Source organism: Prinia subflava, chromosome 5 (assembly GCF_021018805.1).
Source record: "Prinia subflava isolate CZ2003 ecotype Zambia chromosome 5, Cam_Psub_1.2, whole genome shotgun sequence".
Classification (NCBI taxonomy): domain Eukaryota; kingdom Metazoa; phylum Chordata; class Aves; order Passeriformes; family Cisticolidae; genus Prinia; species Prinia subflava.
In genome coordinates, this window is record NC_086251.1 from 55,138,823 (window position 1) to 55,157,511 (window position 18,689).

Sequence of the window (18,689 nt, forward strand, 5' to 3'; positions counted from 1 at the left end):
TCCGGGCCTGAAGCCAAGACCTGGCCAGGCCTCATCCACTGCTGCACAACATCTGGCCCTAAACATCCTGCAGGCCACGTGTGGTAACCCCATGCCCCAATTCATGATTATCTGGGGACACAGGGGAGGGGTTTGGTTCAAAATATCAGAGAAAATATGAAGGCTGTGCTAAAACCCATTGAAGTGGTATTTTTACAGCTTGAGCATGCTCTGGAATGCAGACTGAGGCACAATGCTGTTGGGACAGCACTGGAGTTCAGTGTGGAGAAGTCAAATACTGTGACACTTTGTTCTCAGTGCTGACTGGCAATGGATCCTGATGCATTCAACCCCTCGGCCATGCCTGAGCACCATCTGCAGAGAAGGCAAAGTGGCAGAGGCCACAGCTGCCCCAGAGACCCCGGCAGCAGAGGTGCCTGGCAGGCCAGAGGCTGTGCTGGCTTCCCTGCCCTCTTCCATTCCAGTGCCAGTGACCTGAGGGGTTTGCTCCTGTTCATCCTTTAGGAAATGTGCAGTGGAACAGCTCCCAGCCTGAATCTCTCCTCCTCAGGTGAGCCCTAAGACCAGCCCAAGTCCACCCCACAGCCCCAGGGGCAAACCCAGCTGCACGAGAGCTCTCCCATCTGCCTGGCAGCACTTTCTACAGCTGCACAGCAGCCTGGAACAGAGACAAACTCCAGGGCAGCCTGGGAACAGAAACAAACTCTGTGAGTAATCATTTCTCGGCTGGTTCCCCCCAGGTCTAGTGGCTTTGCCAACTCTCTACCAGACTCCTTGTTGCTCCCACAGCACAGTGATGATGGCTGATGAAGAGGGAGGAGTCAATCCTCTTTATCCACAGCTGTCACCAGACTGCACAGGGGCTGAGCAGTGACTCTGAGCCCAGAACACCTGAATGGTGCTCTGCAGAGCAGCAGGCATCCTGGCTGGCTGCAGCATGTACAAGTGCTTTGCAGAATATGTTATCTAATACGAGCCTGTGTTCCATGAAGGGCAAACACATATTCAGGGAAATGCCAAGAAAGACTCCAGATGTTTTATTTACCTTTTAAAAATTACACAAGTCCAGTCAAAGTGAATGGTGAAACAACAGAAATCTCGTATTTTGGATATGGATTTATTCCAAAATACAGTTTTGTTTTCCAGAATTATTATGAAAGGTCCCTCTCAAGGAGAACAAAATTAAATTGGCAACTAACACAAAAATCATGGTTAAGCACCAGTGAGAACGTAAAGAGCAGCAGGTTTGTCTTTCATAGGGACATGCAATAAATAAAGGAAAATACAGCAGAAATAAGAGCTCTAAAGAGATTCCTGGATAATAAATTCTGCACATTTAAGTCCTCAGACAGAACCAAAAAGAGTATATATAGGACTTGAAAAGCAGAATCTACAGAAATTTACAGTATACAAAGAAATATAATGGAAAGTATAGAGGCCAAAAAGCAATTTAAAGAAAAACAAGAGAAAACATCCCTCAAAACCTAACCACCAAACAATTCTGGTTATTCATTCAACTTCTGTCTACTTGAGAGACTTTCTTTGGTTAAATCCCAAAGTGAAAATTATTAATAAAGTGCAACATCAATATTCAAATGAAATTATTTTCACATTTAAAATTTTTATGAAACTGCATATTGCTTTTAAGTCCCTTTAACCATTTAATGACAAATATCTGTGCTCCATAAACTGAGGCCAATCAGTGATCATTCCACAGATACATCATGTAGAAACAATTTTTTAAAATTTGCTGTATTTTTAAACATATGTATATAAATATAGTCTATGAACACATAGGAAGATTGCAATTAGTGGATCACATGAAAAATAATGTACCTCTATTTGCCCACAAAGAAGTAAACAGTGCTCAGCTCCCAGCTCCATTCCCAGCTCTTTCATAAAAAACCGGCACACTTCTAATTTCCCATCCCTGTCTTCACATGATTTCTCTGAGTCACCCCTGCCCCCAAACCAGGTTCTACAACAGCACAAAAAACCCCACCAGGCTCCAGAACAACAGCCCAGCAAACACTGCTGGCATTCACCAGCTCCAAGCACACAGACTCCCATTCCTCCTTCTCTGATACAGTGAAGATGGACACCAGTAACTGATTTTACTGTGGCCTCACCTTCCAGGCTTCTAATAGCCACAGGGAAGGATCTGGGAGCTTATCCACATCACTTTCCTGTGACTGGCACAATCAGCACAGAGAAGCTCTGCCTGGCCTTGAGAACAGCACGATCTGAAGACTCCAGATTTGCAAGGAAAAGGCCACATTCTTCCCAAAGCCCTGTACACAGAGTCTCTGGGTGCTTTCCTGCTCAGAGATTACAACTTTTGGGAAGACTAATGCAGCCAACTCCCAGCTCTTTGCTGAGCTTTACTTCCCCACTTCTTCATTAACCACATGCATGTGACACAAACATGGCAGATCAAAAAGCACTGAAAAAGCTCCCACTCTGCAACATTAGTAATTGAGAGGAGTCATGTTTGAGGTTGGTGAAGCTTGGGAAGTCTCTAAAATAGTGGTTTCTGGAAAGCTGGGAGAAAAAAAAAATCTTTGAACTTGCCTTTTATGTTTTTCTCAGCTTCAATTTAGATCTCTGTGGATGAACTGTTTGAGTTTGTTTAAATTGCTGTGGACAGAACTGATTTAGACTAAAATTGTCATACACAACAGCTAAATCTCAGCCTGTCTCAAAGCACCTGGTGAAACATGAAGACTTGAGCATTTTGCACTTCAGCTGATACCCAGGACACTGGAGCTGTGTGGAGACAGAAGCACCCTCCTACTCAAGGCACACACATTTTGGGGCAAACACAAGTCACCTGTCGTGTGTGGCTCCAAAATCCTGCGTGTCCCCAAGGCATCCAAGTGTGCTGTCCAAGAGGACCAGCTCTCCAACATCACCTCCTCCTGCTGGCCACCAGCTTGTTTGGGACCACCTCCAGGGCACTGAAGTCCCCGCAAGTGTCATCTCTAACTTTTCCAATGCCAGCAGAGCAGCTTTCACACCTTCCTGTGCCTGAGAGCAAGGGTGTTCAAGAGCCACCTAACCTCCCTGAAGCAGAGCAGCACAGAGGACACAGACACACAGCTTAACTACAAATCTCCTTCTTTCACTAGGGAAAAAAATCAAGGAGTTTGGTTTTCATACAAGTAAGGGCTTGATTGACTCTAACACTCCTGAACATCCGTGGCCAAAGTTTCATGTGGATACAGAAAGAATCATCGTGGCTAGGGAAGAACAAAGAACCAGATCTCCGTGTGGCTGCAAGAACTGACCACCAGGTCCCAGGGAGCACCTTCAGATCTCCAAAGCCACAACCACAAACCTGTGAAGTCATCAGATCTTTAAACAGGTGTTTTTGAAATGCTGCATCATCTTCCTATTGTTCTTGCTGAATGGCAAGGTCCAACAGCACCACAGAGGCAGGTGAAGCAGCCTGTGACAAACCGCATCTGAGAGAGGCTGAACAATCCTGGCCTATGACAGGGACTAAGGCACGCAGTGAAATCCAACGATCAAAACTCAAATTAAACCATCCTGAAGTTCTCTCAAGTTAAAAACCTGCCAAGATCCAGAGCTTGCAAGACACTGAGTACAAACCCACCAACTCATCTAAACTTAGCCCATTTATATGGGGAGCTCTGATCCATGCCCACTTCCACAGGTTGCAGTCTCCACAGCCAGAGGAAGAACAATAAAAGGTAAAAACTTTGTTGTTTCATGTATGAAAAACTGCTCTGATTACCTCCTTTCATTTGATCCACGTCACAAAGCAGCAAAGGGGAATTTCAGGTCACATTAACAGGAAATATTTACAGAATAGATTTTTTCCTTCTTAGGAAAATTAGGGCTCACATTACAAGATTAATAAACTTCTATCAATCCCAGAAGAAACTTCAAAATTCCTTTTCTCTTACAAAATGGATTTCATATGACCAAATTTAGAAAACAGCCATGATTAAATGCAGAATGTAATTTATTGTTCTTCACATTTTCTCCATGTGCCTGGGAGCTTGAGACTGAAGTGATATTACTGAACACAGAGTGCTAACACTGCTTCTACAAATCCAGCTCAGGTACAACAGGTCATTTTTCAGATTTAATTCACTGACACATATCACAATTCCCTAGCTCCTTGATATTTAACTCAAACTATCCTTGGCTGTGAGCTTCATAGTATCAACCTGTATTGTTGAGTTGGTTTTTTCTTTTTTTTTATGATTTTAGGGGAAGTGACAACATCTCCCAGTTTCCTTTTTCTCATGGTTTTGGCTGCCTCCTCCATCTCACTCTGAAGTTCATGCAGAGTCATGCTTCCAATTCTGATGCCTTCTGCCACAAAATTACAATGACACCAACTTCTGTCCACCACTGGGCTTTATGGAAGAGAGGATTTCTGTTGAATTACACAGTGGCTCCCTACAGCACCAGACTATCACATATTATATAACTTTTCAGTGAATGTATTTCAGTAGCTCTCTGGCTGATTTTTGTCCATATGGCTTCATGAGCTCACTGTGAGTCAACTACCAAGTATGCCAGGCACCCACCCCAGCACCCAGACCACCCAGAAAAAAGACCAAAACACTACAAGGGCGGGATGCAGGACTTCTACCTCTAGTGCTTCCAGAACAGTTCTCCATGCTGCATATGAAATGTCACAAAGTGCAGGGGATTTGCTGAACCACAACTTCAGTTAAAAAGTTATGGAAACAGTGACTGGGGCAAAATCAGTATTTAAGAGCAGTCCATGATTCAAAAAAAGCCTGGGAAGCACCAGTGTAATTAGGCGTAATTACAATAAGGCATGTGTGCAGGCTTGTCTAGTCAACAGTTATTTCTATCAGCAGCATGAAAATCATCTGTCCACCAGATCAGAGCAGCGCTGCTTCCAAGCCTGCAGAAGATGCATGTGAAGAAGTGGCTATTTGTATTAAGTGAGCATATTGTGGAGTAATTACTGGCATTGGGAAAATCTCGTAATTAGAAACAAGTGGGTGTTCTTTGTTTGTAAACAAATTGCATTTTGGTTCATCAGGGATGCTCCTTTAAGAACAAACTGCAGCAGATGCTGCCTGTGCTCCCAATGATTGAAAGGCTCCACCTGAACAAGCTCTGAAAGGGTCACAATTGCATTTAACCCAGCGCTTTACTGGACAGGAATGCTGCTGGCAGGGGCTGCAGCCAGGCTGGCAGAGCACAGAGCCTGGGGGCTGCTCATCAATTACCCACCCCTCTCCTGGATTCCCCTCACAGGGGCTCACGAGGGGCTGCAGCTGTTGCCACTTTGTACAGGGCTGGTGACATTCCAGGCTGCAGCTCCCCCCAGCACCACCAAGATGAACCCTCCAACATCACAAACTGTGGATCTGCATCACCAGACCTCCCAACAGGACTTTCCATCAATAAACAGTGATGGGAATAGCCTACAGTGATGACAGGAATCCTTGCTACAGGTAGTGGCAAACCCCGTTTTCCTGCTATGTGTGCACACATGCACGGAGACTAAACAAACACCAGAAAGCAAACGGGAATTCTCTGCTTGCACCTCACATGAAAGGCTTCCTATGTGGGGCCCATTAGCAGTGGAAGGTTCAGGACAGGAGATCAGGGGCAGAGTCACAATAATATTTGTTTTAAAAATGTCTGGGTTGACAAGATGGCAGGTTTTAAAACTGATGTTTATCTCTGTGTGAAGGTCAACATCCTTTTTGGATCTTGTTTTATTTTCTGTTTGTTAGCCATTAGGAGCTTTTTTTTGTGTTTTTAAATCAAGGGTTATTTTTTAAAAAGAACAGCAATAAAAGAAAAACAAAAAAACAAAAGGAGGAAATAGGAAAAGTCAATTGAGCATGGTATAAACTCCACCACAAACGTGGTACAAACACCACCACCTACTGTCCAAAGCAGGATGCTAAATCACTGGCACAGATCTAGACAAAAATTCGGGAAAGGGACAGTAGTCTCAACTGCAACAGAAGGTAAAAGCATTTGGTGTAGAGCATCTTATAACTCACAGCAGCCACTGGATTCATCATGGCCAAAGGTAGGGTTAATTTGCTTTTTCCCAGGCTATAGTTTTGCTTGAATGGCAGCCACCATACTCTGAAATTCAGCACCAAAGCTGCTATTTATGTCGCTATTTACACTGTCAGCTCATATTAAAAGTTAAAAATAAATGAGTTGATCCACTTGCTGCATCTTGTTGGAGAACCATTTTGAGCGGATTAAAAATTAAATTACAGTTTTGTCTCAAATACCTTTAAAAAGTGCAACTATTAAGCAACAGCCTTACCTTTGCTTAGGATCTTTCTTCAGCAAACCTGACAAGAGGGATTTTGCTTCAGGTGACAATGTGCGTGGAAATCTGATCTCCTCCATGAGGATGAGTTCAAAAAGCTTTTCATGGTCCTGATTGTAGAAAGGGAGCCGGCCACACATCATCTCATACATCACAACTCCTAAACCCCACCAGTCCACTGCACGGCCGTAGTCATTATCCTCCAGAACCTGCAGAATATAAGGAAAAGGCTTTAGAAGATACTCCCAAAGCAGGCATGAACACAGAACTCAAGAAGCAAAATTTACCTCAGCAAGCCCATCTTTCACAACACAAATCTACCAGCAGAGTATTTACAGAAGAACGATGTGAAAAGAACTGGTGTCCATGCTCACCACCACAGGTGAGCAGAGGGGGGAAAGGGAGGTAGCAGGTATGTTACAGCAGCCTCCTTGTCTTCCTTCTCCCACCCTCCCTCACAGTATGGTCATGATAAGCACAACCTTTGAAAGTCCAAAGGCCAAGAACTGTTCTCACATTACAGAGCCAGCTGTTAAACTCTCACTTATATATCACAAACTGTTCCAAATGGGATCCAAGTTTTTAGAAAAAACCCAACCCACCAAGGAGCCAATGCAGGGAGAAAAGGCCATTGACCTGTTCCTTCACAAGCAAAAAACCAAACATATCCATCATCTTCTTAACAACCTGCATCCCAAAGGGGTGGCTCTGCACATCCTAGAAGACCACCCACAAATACTCAATGACCAATCTACATTAAACACTAAGAGCCAGAACACCACTCCTAACATTTGACCGGCTCTAAGGTTGTAAAACGGCAGCCGAATTGTCTGGAAATGTTTCCCCTCCAACCCTTTGCCCCGCTGCAAAGGCACTTCTGCCTCTGCTTAGAGGGCTGCAAATACAGAACAGTGAGTGGGGTGGATTTCTGCCAGGTCTCACAGCAAAAGGAGCCCAGCACAGTTCATTCTTCCCTTCCCCTGCGCACTTCTACCCAGCAAAGCAGTGGCTGGTGCAGGGACTCGGGACCCCAGCAGTGCTCTCCACCTCTCTGGCTTGCTCCAGAGAAACCCTGGCACAGTTCATTCCTATCTCCTGAACAGTGGGTTGCTGAAGGGAGTGGGGAGTTTTGTGGCTTGTGCAGTGGATGTTACAAGGACTCCTCTAGACTTTGTGTCTCCTATGCAGTTGTCTGTAGCTGACACCAACATCTCATGTTCCAGACCCTGTCCTCAGGTTTTAGTTATCATCTTTACTCCTTGCACGGGCCTGCACTGAGCTGCTTACTCTTGCTAACAGCACAAACCACAACTGCATCACCATCCTGTCCTCTTGCTGCACAGTGTCTGTGTGAGCTTTACATTCCTGAGATTCAGAATAAAAAGGTAAAAGAGCCAAAGTCAGTGCAAATTGAACAAAAGCAAGATCTTAACCTCTTACAAATCTTAAAGTAAAGGTTTTGCACATAAAAAAGAAGCACCGAGGCACTCATGTAACAACTGTTTGCACTCTGCCTCTCTTTATTCACTAATTATTCCCCTTAATTATCTGAACGAGGGAGAGGGCCTGCAGTAAAAATCAAAAGGCTGCCAGGTATTAGATTACCCCACGTCGGTCTATTTACAGCATCCCCGGCCGTGTGATTCACACCACACGACAGCTGGCTGTGCAGCTGCCCCTGCGTGTGCAGCTGCCGGGATTCCAGCGCCGCCCGTCCTTCCCGGGGCTGTGACACGGCAGGGCCCGCTCTGACTCACCCCGCTCGCCCTGCGCTTCCTGTTCGCACTCCCCTGCGCTCGGCTCACCCAAAATAAAACACTCACACGGCCTCCCGGTTGTACTTTTGTTTTTTAAACTGCTGCAATATGCAGCAATGTGCAAGATGCAATAGGGGAGACTGAAATAAAAGGAAAACCACAGAGATCTTTGTTGTGCACGTAGCTAATGTTAAAGGTGCTTGTGAAATGCAGTGAACACTTCAGATGTTACTTTAACAAGTGTATTAATACTCTGTATTATAAACTAGATTACTAACTAGAGATTTCCTTCATTTCCTTTAAAAGTAATGGTTTTAAACACAATAGAAAATGCTTATTTCTTCAAAGTTCCTTAGCACAATGAGCATATCCTCATATTAGTGACTGCATATGGCGTGAGTATCAAAAATACACCATAAAAAAAGATATTGCATTCACCCATAATTTATTGCAACACACTGGATAGCTGCGGAGCGGTAAAGTAACAAGGTCATTTCACTTAAATTAAGGGATCATCATTTCCTAACGAGCAGCTCTACACTGCTGTGAGATGGAATTTGAAAGAAAAGGCAGAACAGCTGTAAACATCACAGCCATTGATGCATCTGACACATCAAAGCTGACATGGTTCAGTCACTGTCACCCATGCATGAGATTCCAGTATGAACCTAAAAACAACGAAGCAACAACTGTACAGACACACTGCTGTGCTGGACTCCAGTTACAAATGCAGACAGGAGCATCAACACCTCTGCTTTTAAGGATGTGTGACCTTCAACACATGGAAGATCACTTGCACACAATTTCCAGATTTTTGCATGCTATTAACCAGATGACAAAAGCTTCCCCAGAATTTAACACTCGAACTCAAAGATGGGGTTTGCAAGTAAGGGAGAGAACTGAGTTAATGAAAAGGATTTGTCCTTCAGGGTTTTTGGATAAGCCAACTCATCATAAATATTAAAAAGAAAAAATAATAGCAAAAAACAGAACAGAAAGAACAGCCCAGCTGCCTGCACAGGGAATCCCCACATTCCAAGCTAGGAAAAACCAAAACAATAAATATTTTTAGCATCCTCATAAAATCCTTGATGAGAAATTGAAGTTCAGCAATTGATTTTAAGACGGAAGCTAAAATAAAAGCCATGTTTATGAATAACAAACACTCCGTCATGCTGCTAATTACTCTCTGCATCAGTAAATCTCAAATTGTGGTGCATGGACCCCAATTTAGATTCACTGAAGACTTCTGGTGATCCATGGAAAAGCTGGCAGTCATCATGAGACTGGCTCCGCCTCTTTGTTGCAAGCTACTTCGACAGGTGCCCACGTTCTTCATTAGTACAAAGGACTGGAAGCCCTTGAAAGCAGCTGGGAGTTAAAAAAAACCCAACAAAAACCAAACAAAACCCAAGAGCATGCTGCCACCACTATGAAAGCAGAGAGCACAAAAGCGCTGATCAGCAAAGACATCAGCTCTCAGCAGAAATATTCCTTCTCCATGCTGGTTTCCCATCCTTTGTTACTTTTGCACAGTTCAATTCAAGGCAGGTTTGCAATGCTCAAGTCTCCCAACCCAGAGGAAAGCTGTGCCAACTTCACTTCTCATCTGCCCCTAACTCACTCCCAACACTAACACCACCTCTGCTGCACAACTCAGAGTCTTTCCAGGAACAAACCTGCAAACAGTTATCTGCATTTTGCACTTGAAAAGGAAAAAAAAAATTGCACAAAAAACTTTTCCCAAAACATACTATTTGGGAACTGAGATCTCCCTGCCTGGATTTATTTCCTCTGAAACTGGAGTGCTCAAATCAACATTGAGAAATATCTGGTGCTTTTATAATCATAAAACAGTCAGCACTTTTAATGCATGCCATGCTAAATAATGCAGAAAAAGCTTGGTCTGTCCTGTTTCTCGAAGCATGTCACCTTTTACCATGCTCAAATAGTAAAGGAATTGGACAATACTTTTACTTCTTAGGTCCTATTTACTTCTTAAGTCCTATACCTTTCAAATAGGACAACACATAGAAAGCTGCAAAAAAAGGTAATCTATCATGAAATATTTGAAGTGATTATAAAGGGGGGGTTTAAATTATGTATCTGATACAAGAAACCTGCACTGTTCCAGTAAAATGTACGTAGTCCATCAAGTGGAAGAATCTACCCTGCCAAAAAATGATCACATATCATTATGCTAAAGATGTGTTCCAGATCATGATAAATAAAGGAGTCTCAGTATGTGTAATTATATAACAGCAGTCAGTGCATGAGCACATCATGGCACAGGAATTTATCCTCTACTCCTACTGCTACCATGGAAGGCACATAAGAAGGCAATTTAACACAACAGCCAACATAAACATACCTCTGGTGCAAGATACTCTGGAGTGCCACAGAAAGTCTTCATTGTTGCTCCATCCTTGATGCCTTCTTTACATAGTCCAAAGTCTGTTATTTTTATGTGTCCATCTTTATCCAGCATAAGATTTTCCAACTGGGAAGAAAAGCCAAATGAAGAGACATGATTACCTCTAACATACACTGGTCCTGAGCAGGATAATCAAAGACATGAATTTTGCAGATCAGTTTTGAACATGGGGTCAGAGCCACAACAGCTGCCAGAGCATGTAGAATGTAAATATACATTTGTAACAATTTCCTCAGTTCGTTAGGGAACACTAATTAATTTGTAGTCTTGGGGTCCCCAACCATATATACAGAAAGAAGGCAGAACATGAACATTATATTTATGCTTCTACAATATCATCATCCATAGAACACCAGTTCTTTAGAAAGTATATTAAGTATTCCCCGTCACACAACTTCATCCCTGCTTTTACTCTGATTTTATGAAATAATCTGTACCAGTAAATAATAGCCTAAAATAAATAAAACAAAAATCATATGCAAGGTTAAGGAACCACTTCCAAAGAGACCCTTTAAATGTAAATCCCATTTACTCTGCACGTGGTATTCATCCTACCCTGAGTCTCTAACTTTTGAGAAAGTCACCCAGGTACTAGGACAGTTTCCTCAGTGTATCAATAAAGTGCATTACAGGAGAATCATGGTGATATGAGAGACAAAATCCCAGCAGAGATCCCAAAATTATTCTGACATAGTCTGAAAACATTAGAGAGCACGGTTCATTTTAGACTGCCCCTAAATAAACTACCAGGATCCCTTCATCCTGTTCTGAAAACTCTTCTCAGAAAGAACGAAAATGCTATTTTTACATTTTCCTCCAGAATGTCTCAAGTTTGTTTACCCTGAGACACCTTGTTTGGTTGGGGTTTCTTTTCCCCTTCTGTGCTCCCCAAACAAATGAGTAACTTGAAGCTTAGGCAGTTACTATGAAGATGATATGAGCACACTGCAAGGAAGCACAACATCCATGCAGCGTGAATTTCCATCCCTCTGGTAAGACCAGGATTATGTTCCACCGTGCAGGAGCACCAGCAAAGTCTCTCTCAGAACATAAGCAGGCAAGTGAAAATGAAACCCCTGCAGCCCAGTAACCCTTCATATTCTCTGAAATGCTGCCAGAGTCACAATAAATGCCTTATGCAGCTTCTTGGACTATCAAAGGGTTTAGATATCCTGTAAAGTCCAGCCCAACAGCTGCAACAACAGTTTGGATAAAGTTCAGTCAGGAAAGGATTTCTTAATAGTTCAGGATCATTTGCTTTTTTAACAACAAACAAAATGCCAAACCTCAAAAGCCTGAAAATTATTTTTCTACGTACCTTCAAATCTCTATAAACCACATTCTTCTCTGAATGCAGGTAATCCAGAGCAGAAACAATCTCAGCCCCATAGAACCGAGCTCGGTCTTCGGAGAAGACACGCTCTCTTGACAGATGGAAAAACAACTACAAGAACAATAATTTGTTAATTTTAAATGTTTCTGAATTATGTCTTGCAGTTTACAGCAGCATCCTGCTTGGAAGGTGCTATTACCTATGAGAAAACCTCTCCCCACCCTCACCCAGCTGTGTTCCCAAATGTGTTTAAGAGCATCATAAATTAAATGACAAGATAATTATGTCTCATATTCACAGATGCACACTGATAACCAGTTCATGTACTACAGTCTCACAGGTTCAGAAAATTATGGAACTATTTTTGACTGAAGTACAATTACATATTAAAACTACAGCCTAATGCACAATTTAGAGAAATGTTAATATTCCAACTTTTCCTTCTTGACTATAACAGTAGTTAACAGTTTCTAGTTCTCCCTCCAAGTATCCTCACAATATTAATTTAAGTGTTAAAACTTGTCTGTCAACTAGAAAGCAACCTTGCCTTCTTGAACTTCTGAATGTCAGATTACAATATACTGCTGTCATGTAAAATATGAACCTATGCCCAGAACGTCTACGTACTAAAAATGGAGTTGAAAAAATTAAGAGTCTTAATTCTTCATGTTAGTTAAACCCGTTAAAAAACAGCTCTGTTTAACTGGGACAACTTGGATTAATTAGAATTGCAAAAATGGACCTTAGCTAAATAATGTCAAGCAAAATTAGTAGTAAAACAGGAAAATCCTAAAGCATTAAACATTACTGTATTATTTCCCTTACCTCTCCTCCATTAGCATACTCCATAACAAAACACAAGCGATCATGTGTCTGAAAGGAATACTTTAAAGCCTGAAACAGATTTAAACCAAAACTTAGAAGACAGATCACAGTGACAGCTAGAAAAGCATTTTTAAATAGATTTTCAGAAGCAGACATGAAATTTTCTTTTCAATTAAATTGAAGCTTTTGTCCTTAAATCTTATATAATACTTGTATTTTCCTGTTGCAGCTGAGGACTGATTCACTGCTACCTTATTTCACTAAATAAATTTAATAAAACATTAAACAAATTCCTTGCAGAAGCTATCATCACCTAAAATGCTGCAAAACAAAGTCCTGGCCCATTAACAGGGACTCAAAGTGCACTGACAGGACTGTGAGGTTTCCTCCTCTGGCCACAGGTTCAACTGACACATAAGAGGCCACAACCAAACCCTGGAGCACAAGGTTTCACCACATGGCTACAAGAACTCTTACACAAACCATGCAACCCCCAGCCTCTGCAACTGCTCCCTGCTGGCAGCCTGCCAGGCATTGGCCAACACTGGCAATACCAATTCGGGAGCAATTCACAAAAAAAGACCGGATGGAGGCTGTGATGGAGAGTCACAAGGTGCTTGTGGACAGTCCTATCACATGTATTCCTGTGGCAAGAGTAACATCAACTTGTTTGCCATAGTATTAAGATTTTTCATCATAGAATATGCTGTGCTGGAAGGGGCCCAAAAGGATCATCAAGACCAACTCATGGCCCTGCACAGGACCACCCCAAGAATACCACCACGGGCCTCAGAGTGCTGCCCAAATTCATCTTGAACTCTCTCAGGCTGGTACTGTGACCACTTCCCTGGGGAGCCTATTCCAGAGCCCAGCTACTCTCTGGGTAAGAACTTTTTCCTAATACCCAAGCTAAACCCAGTCTTGTAGCAGATGTCTCATCTGCTGGGTACTTGGGTTTATAAAAGCATTAAAAAGAAAATACTGGATATGATATTGTTATCTTCATTACAAAGGGTGACACTTTTAAACCAGGCATATTTTTCCTGGAAAAATTAAGGACCAGGTTTTAGACATGTCAACATTATTGATTTGGCTCAACAGAGGCAATATTTACTTCCAGAGGTCATGCTTAAAAGGTCTGAATTCCAGCTAAGCCCCTGTACCTGGCCAAAAGAAACAACCAGGATCCTACAGAGTCTCTTAAGAGGCTTTAAGCAGTTGTAAACAATTCAGAGGCCACTTTTAATAAATGCTAGAAACAAAATCTTGAGATGGAACTTGGCTATCTGAACTCAGCCCAGAGAGACTGCTGGCACTGGAGGTCTAAAATGAGAATATGCTTGACTTTACAATCCAAAAGGAAAGCAGCAGACAGAGCACAGTCCTGCTCTTCCTCTCCCCACTCCACATGGTGCTACCACTACCCTTTGGCTGACCAGGGCTCTGATTCCACAGTGAGCTGTTTCTGGGAGCTTAAAAAAACAACGAAGACAATTCTTCCCCCCAGCACATCTTCCTGAATTTGTTTGTCACAAGATCAGGGTCACTCTGATCTCTGCTACAAAGAGAAGACCAAACATTTGAAGGGCAAGGAAAGCAGATACTGCTCTCAGAGATAGCAAGTCATTAAATGGGTGAGCCCTAATGTCAAACCACACCCTCAAACACTGTCTTCAAGAGGTGCTGAGGACCTGCTCTGCAAGAATCAGAAAACTTGAAGTATTTTCCTTTGGGCAGCCCAAAAATGGAAGGGTACAAAACTACACAGCCACTCTGAAAACACAGATCTCAGATGCTTTAAGTAAAAAAAAAGTAAGGAAAGCCTTGGTGGTGCTGATGTCAAGTTACACTGTGCAGAGGCAGAAATGCTTACTGTTAGGAACGGGTGCCGAGAGTTCTGTAAGACCCGGTTTTCTGTCAGCGTGTGCGCTACTTCATCCTGAAACGCAAGCAGAAGGAAATCAGCACAGTGACTCCCCAGATCAGGGGTCCATTACAAACACCAACAGAGCAATTATTTACAACTACTCTGAGAATCCTTCCCGTGACTTTGACAAAGGCTGTCAAGGGTGAACCACATCCCTACGTTCCCCATCTACTCACCTTTGCTACAATAACTTCCTTCTTCAGAATTTTCATAGCGTAATACCGTCCAGTTGCTTTTTCTTTAACTAAAATGACCTTTCCAAAAGTGCCTTTTCCCAGTAGCTTAAGGTATTCAAACTCGTTCATGGTCTGTTAACAATACAGATAAAGAAGAACTGAATTACATGATCTAACAAGAAGTGTATTATTCTCAGACCAGAATTCCTCATTCACGTGAGAATGCATCGCATATGTCGCACATGTGGGTTTTTTAATCCTTTTGTTTAGTAGAATTCAGGAGCAGAAACAATCCTTCCACAAAAATGAATGCCAGTGCACTCCCAACGATAATCAATCAAACTATTTACAAAAAAACATAAGCTTTCAATTAACTGAACGCTCTTTTGCATGACTCAAGACTCAACTGTACAAGTAACACTGAACGTATCAAACCATAGCCATTCTGACCTCTTGGCCAGTGCAGACATTCTTTAAAAGGCACATGCTGCTCTGATTCCAGGGATGAAACCCACACCTTTTTTCTGATGTTCCCCACCTCTCTAGGAAACCAGTTTTCTTGGACTTCATTAAACAGCACTAAAAACCAGAGACCCTGTAAGGCTTCTATCTACTCACTCAATGGAACTTTTGAAAGGGCTTTCCAGTGGTTCACACACTCTGAGTTGGACACACGGGAGGAATACCAACCAGATATTCTCATAAGGTCAAAACAACACAAAATGCTTACTTGGCAAACTTTTAGAAATCAGGCAACTTTGGCTAAAGGTTTACTACAACATCCAATCAACATTAAACAGTTCACACAGCGTTAATTTGGAATGAGCAGAAAAAGACAGTACAACCTAAAAAAATCTAAATGTCCCAAATTACTACCCTTAGCCCTCCCCCCAAACAGGTTTCAGGGGGATTACCAGAACCTGTATCCAGGGAAAGAGGAATAAGTCAGTGGGCACCATGGGAAACAAAATTCAGTAAAATTCTACTACCTAACAGTCTGAATTGCCTCAGGGGTGGGGTCCAATATAACAATACTCAGTTATTCCAACCTTCTCTGCACATAATTTCAGTTAAGGTCCTGAGTTTGAACCAAATACTTTCCAACTTCACCAGACCCTTCAGCAGTTCTCAAACCCCAAATCTTTTTTCTCTTAATTACTTACATCTTCTTTATCTAGACCTGGAACTCCTCAGCTCTACTTCAGTTCCACTGTCAACCCCTTTTCTCCTTCCTTCCAGGTCCACCAACAGTTCAACATCCCCTTCTTCTGTACAATCATGCCTCACACATTGCTTACCATTACTACACACGCTTCCCTCAATACAGTAATTTTATACTCTGCACTGAGGAGGAGATAGAAAGATATACACAAACTTGTTTCCATCATCATATGAAATCCTATACACGAGCTCCCAAAACTAAACTGGAGGGAGGAATCTTTTCCACTCACTCTGACAACCAGTGCAAAAATATGAGCATCTCAAAATATTACAGCAACAAATTTATATAAACATGTATGAACATAAATATCTTAAACACTTTCAAGATAAAACATGTCAACACTTGATGCAGCAAAGGAGAGCAACTCCTCTGTCCTATCACCATGTCATTCTCCCATGGAACACTTCTAGAAGGAGAAAACTTGGTCCCACTAAGACCTACTTCAGAAAGAGGAAGCTTCTACTTGGCAATCTTTTATGTTCTCTGCTACAGAAAGTTTCACTGAATAATTAACAGTCTGTGAAAATAACCTTAGAACACATCAAAAATGCTACCATCATTAATGAAACTTAAGTTATCTAGTACCTTAACAATACTGATGAGCATTCTTAGCACCGTGTAGGCTAACTTGGGTTAGAGTAGCCAGCTATCCTTTTGAGACTTTTTTATTTTAGACAAAACAATTTTCATTGTACCTACACATTCCATTACATCCAATTTTGCAAACTTGGACTCCAATCCAAAAGCCAACCAATAATATATATTTGTTCTATGTGTGTGATGTTTGAGTGGTCCTTAGGAAAAGGACACCACTTTCTTTTCATTCTTGCTCAGCCCTTTGAAATCATACTTGCTACTACAATTGTTAGGTACAAGGTCCTGCTAGGATGGTCAACTAATCCAGGAGCAAACAACTGTGCTGGCATACTGGGGACATTGTTCTGAAAAAACAAAATGATAAACCACTTAAGGCATTTCATTTTAGACTTCAGATTTCATTTCAGCTTTATCTCCAACAGATTTACTGTTTACTGTATTGTCCAATATGGCCCCTCTGTGCTCCTCTTTGTCCAGAGCTGACTTTATTCACATAATTTAGGTGTCTCCAGCTGCAGATCTCACAGCTATGTGTATAGTTAAAGTCCTTTCCTCTTCTGCTTAAGCAGGCCTTTATTCCACTTCCAGACATACACCCAATCTTCTGACAGGTCAGGACAGACTTGAACATGCAGAGTTATGACCAAGACTAAAACAAAAACCTTGCACAATGACAGAAGCATTTTTTCCCCAAGAGGTTACTGATTCTGCAGTTCCACCTCCGGCCTCCAGCGGCAGGCAAGGCTCGATACCCACTGCCGCCAGGAGGAGGCAGTGTAAGGAGGAGTTTGCACAGCTCCATTGCAAATACAGGGAAACTGAGGATATTTGAACTCACTACCCTCTCCCACTTTCTGGAGTTGGAGCAGAATTTTTGTCTCGGTTTAGATCCTTATATTTTGCAATAAATAACGATAACACTGGGGAAGGCCAACAGGGTACCATGTGTTTCCTGTGCATTGGCTGGAAGCCCACTGCCTCCCACACTCTCAGTAATTTTACACGTTGGAGGGGGGAGAGGGATGAGTTTTTCCCCTCCAACAGTTTTAAACTTTTCACGTAAGAGGTCGCTCCCTCCTCAGAAAGCTTTATTTCATTCCCCATCAGTGAAATTTTCAAAACATCAGTTTTGTTTTCTTTAGGATGATTGGTAATTTTCCCTTGCAAATTAACCAATTTTATTGCTGAGTGTGGTATCATCACCATCGGTTCTGCCTCCTGATAGCAGGGCTTGGGGTGGGGTGCAGTGGGGGTTGGCTTTGCTGAGTCAAACCCCTCCTCCAAGGAGTGGAGGGAGGTGACATCAGTGACATCATGCTCAGGGACTCAAACATCCTCATTTTTACCGATGGGCAGAGTTTATGTTTTTGGAGGCGGGGAGGAGGGTTGGCTTCCTTGCATCAAACTCCTCCGAAGAGCTGAGGGGGCTGAAATCACCTTCAGGGAGGCCCAACTCCTTCCCTCGGCTGGAAGACCCTGGTTCATCCTCCACACCTTCCTCAATGGTGCTCATTTGCAACTCTAAAGCTCTTTGTTTCCGCACAAAGTTGTTGAACAGGTTTCTCAGGTTTGGGGCTAGTTGCTTTTGGGCTGTTAATTCTCACTCCGCCCTCAGGCGAGCTATTGTTTCAGCCCCCAAGGCAATTTGCAACTTCATCAGCTCTTTCTCTGGCCCTTCCAACACGTGCTTCTATATCTTTCTGGACAGCCATTAAAGACTCCGAAGTGGAACCTTTACCAGATGTTTTTTTCCCTGCTTTTGACAAAATTCCAATATTCTCCGCAAGCACCTGCGTTTACTGCGAGTTTTTCTCAGACTACGTGTCTGTGTCTGATCAAGCTTCTAGATCGGGGATCCATGGCCTTTTTTGCCAGGAAACACCGGTTTTGACTAAAAACTACCTTCTCCTTATTCTGAGTTGGACACACAGGAGGAATACCAACCAGATATTCTCATGAGGTTAAAACAACACAAAATGCTTACTGGCAAACTTTAGAAATCAGGCAACTTTGGCTAAAGGTTTGCTACAACATCTAATCAACATAAACACTTCTCACAGCGTTTACTTGGACCATTCAACTTAGCAAACTTTAAATCCATTCAA

General features: G+C 42.5%; 1 protein-coding gene across 3 annotated transcripts in view; it reads right to left on the reverse strand.

The window, feature by feature from the left end:
* Window positions 1–18,689, reverse strand: part of AKT1 (AKT serine/threonine kinase 1) — a 76,513-nt gene that overhangs the window by 7,585 nt on the left and 50,239 nt on the right. For all 3 annotated transcript variants that reach the window (XM_063399474.1, XM_063399475.1, XM_063399476.1), the window contains 6 exons: window positions 14,766–14,897; window positions 14,536–14,601; window positions 12,663–12,731; window positions 11,823–11,948; window positions 10,442–10,570; window positions 6,308–6,522 (listed from right to left, as the gene is read on the reverse strand). In XM_063399474.1, coding sequence (XP_063255544.1) covers window positions 6,308–6,522; window positions 10,442–10,570; window positions 11,823–11,948; window positions 12,663–12,731; window positions 14,536–14,601; window positions 14,766–14,897 — 737 coding nt within the window. The remainder of the gene's footprint in view (window positions 1–6,307; window positions 6,523–10,441; window positions 10,571–11,822; window positions 11,949–12,662; window positions 12,732–14,535; window positions 14,602–14,765; window positions 14,898–18,689) is intronic.